This window comes from Cyprinodon variegatus, unplaced genomic scaffold (genome assembly GCF_000732505.1).
Source record: "Cyprinodon variegatus isolate N-32 unplaced genomic scaffold, C_variegatus-1.0 Scaffold1707, whole genome shotgun sequence".
Lineage (NCBI taxonomy): Eukaryota > Metazoa > Chordata > Actinopteri > Cyprinodontiformes > Cyprinodontidae > Cyprinodon > Cyprinodon variegatus.
Genome location: NW_015152160.1, coordinates 35,440 through 47,287, shown reverse-complemented (window position 1 = coordinate 47,287; position 11,848 = coordinate 35,440). Strand labels below are relative to the sequence as shown.

General features: G+C 35.1%; 1 protein-coding gene across 1 annotated transcript in view; it reads right to left on the bottom strand.

Annotated features, from left to right (window-relative positions):
* Positions 1-6,702, bottom strand: part of LOC107104361 (solute carrier family 22 member 4-like) — a 10,337-nt gene extending 3,635 nt beyond the window's left edge. The window contains exons 1-3 of the mRNA XM_015404354.1: positions 6,493-6,702; positions 1,053-1,265; positions 283-386 (exon numbers count right to left, since the gene is read on the bottom strand). Of these exons, the coding sequence (XP_015259840.1) occupies positions 283-386; positions 1,053-1,265; positions 6,493-6,702 (527 nt within the window). The remainder of the gene's footprint in view (positions 1-282; positions 387-1,052; positions 1,266-6,492) is intronic.
* Between the last annotated feature and the right edge of the window lie 5,146 nt (positions 6,703-11,848).

The window sequence follows — 11,848 nt, the reverse complement described above, 5'->3', positions numbered from 1 at the left end:
AGGAAATGGTTTATTGATACTTCATGTATGTCAGCTTTTGAAAATAAAAACCAAACCAGAAGTTTGACCATGACAAAAAGGGTCCAGTTTAGAACAACCTGCAAATATTGGTTTGAACATTTTCCTTTAATAAGTGTGTTTAGATTAATAGAGAAGCTCACTGTCACAGTGGCAATTCTTCAACAAAATAGTTCCAACATGATTCCCTTTTGCATACTATTTATCTTTTGGAAAAATATTCCCTTTTGCAAATAATTTAATGAAATAAAATGAGAAATGTACCTGTCGGAGATCATTCCTGAGATAAAACACCCGGAGAGTCCTCCCAGAAAGTAGATAAGTGAAGACAAAGGCTGCTTCCACTGGTCACTACACACCAGGTTAAACTAGAGGGCAAATATAGAGCATATATATATATAAGTTAATCCAAAACAAAGAGAGTGTACTAAAATGTTTCAGCTGTGCTCATCTCAACCTATGGCCACATTTTAATGCCATTTTCATACCTACTACATTTAGATACATCTCTCTCATTTCATGCTGCTGCAGCAGTTTTATCAATGCAGCTTTTAAACTGTTTCTAATTTCTTTCCAAGCTTTTAGTTTCTGCAATTTCAGAGTTGCCTTTATACAATTTCAAAATTTATTCAAAAATACTCTATTTATACAACAGGGATTAATGTCATAATATCAGGGTGTTTTTCCAGCTAGCTGTTGTATAAGTTAAGAGCTGTTGGTAGGAAATCAGAAGTGTTTGAAAATGAAAACTCCTTTTCTTTATTTTGGTCGAACAAAACTGAAATTCTATAGAGCCTTTCAAAAAAAACTCTGAGCTGTAAGTAATTACACTGTTTAGAGACGACAGGTAAAAAAGATGCAGTCAATAATTTCTGTTTACTTAGAAAGGTCACAACCTCCGGGGGATTGCACAATAAAAATCTGTCCAGAATGACTGTCTGGCCATGAGCTGAACTCTATGTTAATGAAATGCTAAAATAACCATTAACCATCATTTTCCTGGTGCTTCATATTCCAGATGGGCAGTGATATACCTCAGTGACCACAGTAGAATTGAAGTACTCAGTACTGTACGTCCATCCATCTTTGCATCCCTCCTGTTTCAGGTTTGATAGAAGGACCTCTGGCATGGATTCCTCCACAGACTGGTTTTTCATCCAGTTTGGACTGGTCCCCATTGCAGACAGGTTCCTAATCGAGTCCAGCTCATACCGACTGCAGCTGTTTCTCTCCGTCTGCCCAGCCACCTGCCAACCAGGAAGCATCATTATTATGTCACTTATATTTTCTTTCCCTGATTCAGAGGACAAGAAATCAGACTGCATCATATCAGGTATTTCCAGCATTAACCAGCATGAGGACTGCAAAATGATTAAAGCATTCTATGTATTATTTAAAAAAATCCTGGAAATATATACCTTATGCAACACGATGGCAGATCTGCTCCTAAAACCTTTTTTTTAATTCAAATTAGGAATTTTTTCTAACTTATACAAAGCATGGCCACTATAATATTATATCCTTTTTAGATAACATATAGCAAATGTTTTCCTCGGCTGCTAACAATCCTCTCCATTTGTCTTAATGTGGTTAGTAGCAATCTTCCTCCCTTTAATTAGACACTTTTCTTAGTTTCTTTTTATCTTTTGTCCATAAATAATTAAATACAAACATACATAAAAAAAAAAAACATTATGCACACATTGAGGAGAAATTCTTGCATATTTAACTCACTACCTGAATGAATATTTTTATATTTTTTGGGGAAAAAAGCAGAGCTGTGCAGGTTTGTTAGAGGAATATAGTCACATGAAAGCGGATGAAGATCATGTTCAGTTGGATGCAGCGAGAGACAGCAGAGCAAAAGGCTCTCTTTGTTCAGATGTATCTCAATGTTCCTTTTATAATTTGTTATGTAAATTTTAAGATTTACTGAGTTGCATTTACTTAAGTAACTTTCAGGAAAAAAACTACTTTTAGTAGTATTTTGTTCTTTTCCATATTTTTCACTTTTAGTGAATGCTTTTGTGAGGATATTGATAGTTTACTTTTATCCTACCCCACCTTGAGTAACTCAAACGATTCAGAGATCAGGTGAATTTAAAGTAAATATATAGTTTAAAAAAAATAGAGATCATATCTCTCCTATCCTAGCTTCTCTTCATTGACTTCCTGTTAAATCCAGAATAGAATTTAAAATCCTCCTTCTGACATATATAGCCTTAAATGGCCAAGCTCCATCTCACATTAGAGATATGATTGTACCTTATGTTCCTAACAGAGCACTTTACTCTCAATCTGCAGGTTTACTAGTGGTTCCTAGAATTTCTTAAAGTAGAATGGGAGGCAGATCTTTTAGTTATCAGACTCCTCTCCTGTGGAACCTACTACTAGTCCGTGAGACAGACACCCTGTCTGCTTTTAAGGGTAGGCTTAAAACTTTCCTTTTTGATAAAGCTTATAGTTAGAGTGGCTCAGGTTATCCTAAGCTATCTCGATAGTTATGCTGCTATAGGCTTAGAATGCTGGAAGACATAGGGACCCCCATTTCATCATTCTGCTTTGTTCTATCTCTATTCTTCCACCCTGAAGAATTTGTAAGTTCAATGTCTAACGCTATGCTCTCTCTGCTTTTCCTTAAAAGTAGTTTCATCTGGTAGTTTCCTGTTTGGCTGTGACTCCATCCTGGAGAAAAATACCAGCTGTGCTGCTGCCATCAACACTTTTGTTTATAGATGTTGGAAATCTGCCTGTTTTTGTTGTAGATTTCTTGAAATCTCCTTGTTTATAGTTCAAACAAAAAAAAAGTCAATCCAACATGGAAAGACTCACACAGGGAAAAGTTGCAATTACAAGTAGCAACCATTCAAAATGGCCCTTCCAGGTCAAACTCCAGCAGAATGGCAGCCAACTTCCAGCCACTAGAGTGACCTCCTCTTGCATATTTTTCTACTCTCAACCCTTTCACTAAATTACAGGGTCTGACCAGGAGAAGTGCTTCGCTTTAGATCTTAATGACCACAAATCATGACAGAAAGAATATTTTAGTAAAAAGATTGATTTTTAAAAAAGGGCCAGCCAAGGACCAGCTAAGGACCAGCCAAGGACCCATTGAGGAAAGGAAACGGCTACTACTGTAGAAAAGTTTTAATCAATTCAATGTATTTCCAATAACACAGTCAGATTAGTTAAGATTTACTAAGAAAAAGCAGCTGTTTGCAAAGACTCGTTGACTCTCAAGAATCCCTCACACTGAGCATGCATGTAGCGACAGTGGAGAGCAAAACTCCCTTTTAACAGGAAGAAACCTCCATCAGAACCACGCACGGGGTCAGAGGCCATCGTCTGAGGCATACTGGGGTTCTAAAGACAGAAGCAAATATTGACATTAAGAGATGTGATCTTTTGCTCTCGGACCCCAGCAGAAAAGTGAAAAAAGAATCTGCACAGATCTGTTCACCCTTCCTAGTCAGAGCCTCTTAGTTACTACCCACCTCTTGATCTCCAGAAGTGGGTAGTAACCAGGGGGGGATTTACCATCAGGCAATACTAGGCAGTTGCCTAGGGCCCCAAGTTCCTGGGGGCCCCATAAAACTCTGTTTCCATGTATGGTTAATACAACTAATCCTTATTTGTGCACATTAATTATGTTTTTGATAAAAATCCTTTGGCTAAAATGCCATCAGAACGCTGATAAATAGAGAGGAAAAAGGGACAAGAAGAGAGGGACAAAACCTAGAACAAATAATGGATGTCTATTCTATTAACATTTCTCTATCTGTAGAATGGGTCTGTTTTATGGGTTTTCTTCTCCGGGGGCCCCCTGCCTGTCTTTGCCTAGGGCCCCAAATTTCCTAAATCCGCCCCTGGTAGTAACTAATTACATAGGTATATAAACTTACAAAAACGTTAAACTTTTTTAAGAGTAATTTTAATAGTAACTGAAGTTTATATTCATATTAAAATAACTGTTCTCTTATTGTACATAAGCTTATTTTATATCTGAACTGACCGGGTTATTTGGAAGTTAAGCTAGTAATTAGAGTAAGGAGTGAGTATTGCCACTTCACTGTTATTAAACGTTTACAATGCCTGCTATGTCGTCTGGTTTCAAACGTTTCATGCAGTGTTTCTTCTACAAGGATTTTGGTCATTTATGTTATTCATCTATTTTAATTGTTTTATTATAGTCTTATAAATTCCAGAATTTATACATAATTTTAAATTATCGTCTCTTTTATAACATGATTTAAAATAGTGAATCAGATGTTATGATGAATTACTTTGTACCTAAGTAGCTTCTTTGCTAATAATTTATAAATGTTATGGTTGACCACTTTTAACACTTAATTATGTGAAACAATTGTTCAATTAGTACTCTTACACTAGGAAAATGTCTCTGACTTTTTCCTTTTGGGATGATCTCCATATTCACTAAAACTCGAATATGAACACGAGTGGCAATCTCAACAATCACCATGTAGGTAAAATTCAAATATCTACAGTTCATTTATTTTCATAACTTAGTTAGTATAACAACATAAAAGTAGTTCCTTTAAGGTTTGAATACATACAGTTACAGTTAATGATCTCATTCAGCTCCCTTTTAACAGGAAGAAACCTCTGCAGGAAGAAACCAGGAAGAAACCAAAGCAATCTTCTTATTGGTCAAGTCTCTTTTAGCTCTATATTTAGTCTCTACCTCTCACTAATAACACTGTTTACATACAGTTCTTGATACTGTGTATATTTGCTACTTGTTATCTTTGAGTCTTACAGCTGATATCAAGTGAAACAATCTATTTGGAAATTGTTATTAAATGTTTAAGGGCTGATAACCAAACCATCCTAAAATGTTTCCTCAAGTTAGCAGAAAAATATGAAAAACTTATTCACAGCATAATATTTGGAGACATAACAGGAGGTTAAGAGACCAAATGTTTTATTAAATGGTTTATAGGGGCTGCTATAGGCTTAGACTATGGAGGACATAAGGACCCCTTTGCATCATTCTATCTTTTTTCTCCCTCTCAGCAGAATTTGTTAGTTCATTCTCCAACCTTATTCTCTCTCTGCTTTTTCTCATAGTAGCTTCATCTGGTCCTGTTTAGCTGTGACACATCAGCTGTGCTGCTGCCATCAACACCTTTGTTTATAGATGTTGGAGCCTGTTTTTGAATGTAGTCCTGTTTTTCTGCCTGACTAGCTGGATGTGCTCTCTTGATTCTCTGACATGTGAGCTGGCTTGGAGCTCGTCTGCCTGGCTGTGTGTTTCCTGGACGGGGCCGCCTGTGGAGCTGGTTGACATTTACCTTTTCTATCTTTGCTTCTGTCTCTTTGAACTCAGTCGGCCTCAGCAGATGGCCGCTCACAATGAGCCTGGTTCTTGAAGGTTTCTTTCTGTTGAAAGGGAGTTTTTTTCTCTCCACTGTCGCTACAGGCATGCTTGGTGTGAGGGATTAGCTTTGATGCAATCAAGTCGTTTTCCTTAGATAGAAAACTTTTAATCAATTTGACCGTATGATCTGATTGAATTGTAAAGTGCCTTGAGATGACAGGTGTTGTGAATTGGCGCTGTATAAATACACTGAATTGAATTGAATAGATGTTCAGAAATTATGTTATGTCTAATGAAGTGAAAAGGCACAGGGAAAAAGTATTAAACACATGAAGAAAGTTGTTGTGAATTGGTGTTGTATAAATAAACTGAACTGAATTAAACACAATTCATTAAACTATCATTCATGTAATATTCAAGGGAGACATTGGAGAACATGAATGTTTTCATCAGAGGTGTCAATTAACAAAGTACAAATACTTACATTACCTTATTTAAGTAGAAATTTTGGCATCCATACTTTAGTGGAATAATTATTTTTCAGAAAACTTTTTACTTCAGGTGCTTACATTTTTTTTGCACTTATCTTTACTTTATACTCCTTACATTTTAAAATAGACTCATTAGTTCTGTTTCATTTAAGCTCGTTTTAGTTATTGCCTGTTGGTATTTAAAAAAAGGTTAAAACCATCAAAATGATTTGTTTCATCAAGACGGTTTCTTTGTGGTTGGACTCGGTACCGTACCAACTTCTGCTTCGCCACATACCAAAAGGAATAGTTTCTCCAACATGATGTAAAGTTACATTTGACACTGTTACCATTAGTTATAAAACTAAGAAAAAGATAAACTCTAAGGAAGTTATCATCCAGAATTGTAGAAAAAAATTCCTTTATTAAGGTAGTGCAGTAAACCATCTGTCCTTAATAATTTTCCTGAATTACCTTTACTTTTATACTTTAAGTATGTTTTTAAAAATGTACTTTTAAATTTTAACTTGATTAAAAAGCTTAAATTGATAATATAAATTATACAAAAAGATTTTTTTAAACAGTAGAATTTATACTTCTAGTTGAGAAATAAGCATGAATACTTTTGACACCTGTGGTTTAATGTAGTTTGGCTACAGTTCTGACCTGTAATGAGATGTTGGCCTGGATCCATTCCAGGCTTAGGTTGCTGCTGACTGGGATGTTGCAGTGGTGTGGGGGACTGGCCAGCAGAAAAATGACAGACAGGATGTTGAATCCACAAGGAAAACAGGTGATGCAGAGAACAAAGAAGATCTTCCTCTGGAATGGGCCCCAGTCCCCCAGAAAGGACACAGACTCCTCATAATCCTGCATTATTCTGGTTTGAATTTAAAAACTAATCCAAAATTTCAGATTACTGTAATTGGCTCTGTTATCACACAGGGACCAGGCAGGTTCCTATGCCTGTCTGTCTGAAAACTGAAGAAAAACTGTATTTTATCTACATAACACAATACTGCTGTAACAGATACGTATGCTGTCTTCCAAATAATGCACATAAAAACTACTGAAACAATTGTTATATCTAGAAAAAATGTTCATAAATAGAGGCCTGTGCTCCATCTGCTGCCAGTCAGAGTCCATCTGAAGCTTCATATCTCCTTTATTTCACAAGTGACTCAAAAACTCCTCCTCTTATCCAACCCCTCACATCCGCCTCTTTAAAAAGTAGGATTTCACACATTAAAGCTGGTTATAACAGTGCAAAGGGAAACTGCCTCTTGGGGCTAAAGTTAAGAGTTTAATCTGAGGAGGCTCAAGTACAACAGAGGACCAGATTGTAATTTTGTAACCACAGTTATCTTCTGTTTGCCCTTGGGACCTGATATACTAAATACAAATTGAATTTGACAAAAATGTAACAATCTTAGCTCAACTAAACAGTTTATAAAGAATGTTTTAAGACAGTAATGATACATTACATGCTGAGTTTATACACATAAAGATCCATAAAAAAGATTTCAAACCAACTAAACAGGCCTGAATGCAATAGAGAAATATAATTTTATTTGAATTTGTTTGTCTACTTCAACTTATGTTTTATTCTCCACCAAATTGGTTATGTGCAAAAGGGACTATATCAATACTTTGTCATATTTCACAATCTTTTAGTGTTTTGTCTTAGTTTTAATCATAAGAGGCTCATATCAAGTTGTTAGAACCTCTGGGAGCATTTTATTATTAAAGGAAATAAATGCACAAAAATAATTAATAATTCAATAGGTTAAAGTCTGAAAATTACCAGTTCCTCCTACAGTAGGTTACTGCAGTATGCCTCTGGTGTCATTCACTGCCTTGCATGCCAAAAGACTGAATATTTCTCCTTATTTTATGCAAAACAGCTCAAACTCAGTCAATCTGGGGAAAATCTCTTCATATTTTTATTTTTTAATCCTTGCAACAGATTTTCCTGTTTCTCAATTCTGCTAATGAAAATTATTTCCTGTGCACAATTTCACCACCACAATGCCTCACTCCATTTTTACTTGTAAGATATTTTAGTCATGTCTGAGTGAAGTACCCCCACTTCGTCTGTGAATTCTACTTCAATCTGAATTTCTGTTTCTTTTTCCCCTGCACTCAAAATGAAGAGGGATCTATCTGTAACTCAAGTGGAAACACTCCAGCCACAATATACATTGAAGTGATGCGCAACTGGGCCTTCTTTGGAAATTGCATTACAAGGCAGCAACAATTTTTGTCTTAATGTTTAATCTAGGATCAGTAATCGTTTGTCTGCAGCTTGAATGCATGAAGTATTTCTCAGGTTTGTCATACTTTTAAGCTCCATGAGTCACCTAGTCATCATTTAACTCGACTTAAAACACATGTTCGCAAAGCATGAGATGCTGAGTGCGCAGTAAATCATCAAGCTTGATAAAAGCTTCCAGTTCAGTCTAGTTTTCTTGGTCTGTTCCCAGGGACCAGTTTGCACAGGTCTCCGTCTAAATTTCTGAACAACGTGCAAAATAATATGTAACACTTTGCAACCCAAACTCCAATTGTTTTTTTTTTTGTTACATTGGTTACAAGCTTCAACACTGAATTTTTCAGCCATAAATAGTTTATGGATGGATTGTTAATGTTACACTTGTGTTTTTTTTTTTTTCCTTCCTGTTTAAAAAATCAGTCTGCAGATCCAACATTACAAGAAGTGGGAGGAGAAAGGGGAGCACCTTCCTATCAGGGCACATGTTGTCCTCTCAAGGTAAAGCCTGCAACTTGACTGTATCTCAATGGTTTAGTCAAAATGTTACTTTGCTGATTGGAAATTTCAGAGAGTAGCATTGCTCCAGTGCATACTCAACCCTTTGTTCATCTTTCTTTTACCCATTGATGCAGCTGCAAAATTTTCATCCCTATTGAACTTTCCCAAATTTTACCTGGCTGATGGACCAACTTTTGCATATTGCATGATGGCAGATTGCTTATTTTACATTTTTCATATCTTGAGTTTGATATCTTTGCCCATTATTTCAGAATTTGCAAGAATCAAACAGCTAGTCAGGTTCTATAGAAATAATCTGTAATAATTCTAATATTTTGTAACCAACAATAAGATTTAGGTGCCATTAGCAATATATTCCTTGCTCTGAACTGTTGCATGTTCTCCCCACTCATATATGGATTCTCTCTGGGTACTCCAGCTCCCTCCAACAGTCCAAAAACATGACTGTTAGGTTAGTTGGCTTCTCTAAATTCTCCTTAGGTGTGAATGTTTGTGTGTCTGTGTTGCCCTGCGACAGACTGGCGAAATGATGGAATAAGATGGATGGATGGACTTAAACCGTTCTAATGTAGCATCTGTATGCACTACAAAAAAATAAAGCAACCGCTTTTCCATTTAATCATATTTAGTTACTTCAACACAATTGTTTTATGTCCTACCCTGTTAACATGAAGCAATTGTGTTAAACTAAATATGATAAAGTAAATGCAAAAGCAGTTGCATTATTTTTTTAGGGTTGTTTTTCCTGATAGCAAGTAAAAATCATCCAAAACTCAATATTTTAGAAAATCGTACTAGATATTCTTCCAGGATTTTCCTCTATTCATATCCAATAATATTTAAACACTGAGCATCATGTCAGGGAAAATAGATCAGTGAAATAAAGTTAATATGTGAACTGAGGTTTAGGAGCAAAGACAGGTCTCAACCAGACCTCTAATAACCCTGCATTCTGCTAGAACTCTGCTCATTCACCCACTTCCCTTTGTCACTTTGGACCAACGACGCCCCTTTCCCCTGCTAAGGCAGCTCTTCCTCATTTATTTTCTTCTTACTCTTCTCGTCGTCCTGTTTTATCTTTTGGAGCAAGAACTGGATGTTTTTGCATCTTTACTCAGATTTTTCTTCAGACCATCTTCAAAAAATAAAAACTTTAAAACTCACTTCATAGCAGCAGAGGGAAACATGAAAAAAAATCTAATTTGAATAATTACTACAACCACAATGTTTTCGGGACAGAACTGTTTAGATAAACTATATTTGAGTCGGGTTTTTTTGTTTCGTTTTCTTAAATATTGCTGATCCCAAATGCCCATTAAAAACTCACAATTGAAAGCCGTCCACCTATTTTTAATGAAAACAAACTGACGTAAAATGTGACATCATTTTGACTTGACATGTTTTACATTTGCATATTTTTCCATTTTATAATTTTGCATTAAAAAAACAAGTTCAGAAGAAATAAATACTGTACATATATCGACCGATAAATCTGCAGACAGAAAAAGAATTTTAGACTCTTTTTTACATTTAAGGAAGGAGAAATTCAAAGCTTAAATCTGTCAAATGCATATTATACAAGAAGTATTTTCTGTCTCTTAAAAAAAAAAAAAAAAAAAGTCACACAAGGTTTGTTCTTGCAGTTCAGGAAATTTTGCACAGCAGTGAAATTAAGATGCTTATTTGAAACTTTTTTTTTTTTCACCCTGGCTGCAGGGCATAGCTTACCAACAAAATTCAATCGCTGTCATCTGATCTTTGACCTCTTGCATCATTAAATAACATTTCCTATTGCCTCCAAGTTAATGAGTAAAATTACCTATTAAGAATTTCTTTCTTTACTTTTAGAATATTAAATAATTCCATCACCTTTATACAAAAAGTACACAGACAATCTCAGTTTTGCCAGTGCATCTCTGCTAACCTCTCATCAGGTTTAGACCTTGGGTCCAGTAGCAGACCATTGCAGGTACTAGTATTGCTGATGAGGAAGGTGAAGTAGTATAAAAGCAAGCAGCTGATATACACATTATTGCATTATGACAACATAGTAGGAAGATGATGGCCATGAGTTCATTTTCAGACAGTTTGTTGGTGATTCAGCATGGATTTGGCTTTTACATACATGTTCCACAAGGACAAAAGGGTGCATAGATAAACACAATAAGTCCTTCAACCTGTCAGTTCAATACTGGAAGACTGGGATGCTTCAAGTTGTTCAGGAGGAAGAAAACAAGAGAAACATTGATGATTTGAAAACATAACAGAAAACAAGACAACTCCGCTTCAAAAACATTTGCACTAATAATACAGTTTTCTTTTAAAATCTCCTGCTAATATTTTTAGTTCAGTTATACTCTGGTAGTTAAAGATGTGCATCTTTTTATCAACCTGTTTTCAGGGCAAGTAAAGAGAAAGGACACTTAAATTACATCTATAAATCCTGTACATACAAGTTTCTCTGGGTTGAGTTTCTAAAAAAAAAAAAATTCAAATGTTTATGAACATAGGCAAAATATGCTTATTTTGTCTCTTGGTCAGATTTTTATAAAACATTAAACATGATGTCAAAGGATATGCAGTTTTATATGGGACACAGCTGGAACTGTTCTATTTCATTGTGTGCATATTTTCTGCTGACGTACTGAGAACTCCAGGCAGATACATTCACACCTTCAGCTATTCTGAATTAGGACATTTATGTTCAGCAAACATTCGAGCTAGATCTAATAATAAAAGATTTAAGTCCATTTAGTAATTTGGAGATTTTATTATAAAACAAGTCTTACATTTATATTTATTATAAATAAATATAAATTCACAGAGTATCGACTGAAAATTCCCAAAGCTGAAACAGCCTTAAATGTTTAAAATCTAAAATTATTTTAGCCCAAGAGGAATAAGTAAAACTTCAAGCGGTGTGCTAACATATTATGCTATATATATATATATATATATATATATATATATATATATATATATATATATAGTTAATATGCATGGACTTTACCTCATTGAATATTTTAATCTGATTAGATGTGTTCTTGATTAACAATCAAACAGCAAACACCCCTTATAGTTTAAATCAGGTCGAACATCAAGATAAGAACAAGAATGAAGTGGGATGAGTTGAACAAGTTTATCGAATAAGATGAATTAGCTGGGAGTCAATATGAGATGATTAAGTTCTTGAAATAGTTATGGGGAAATTTATTACTTGAAGCAAAGGTC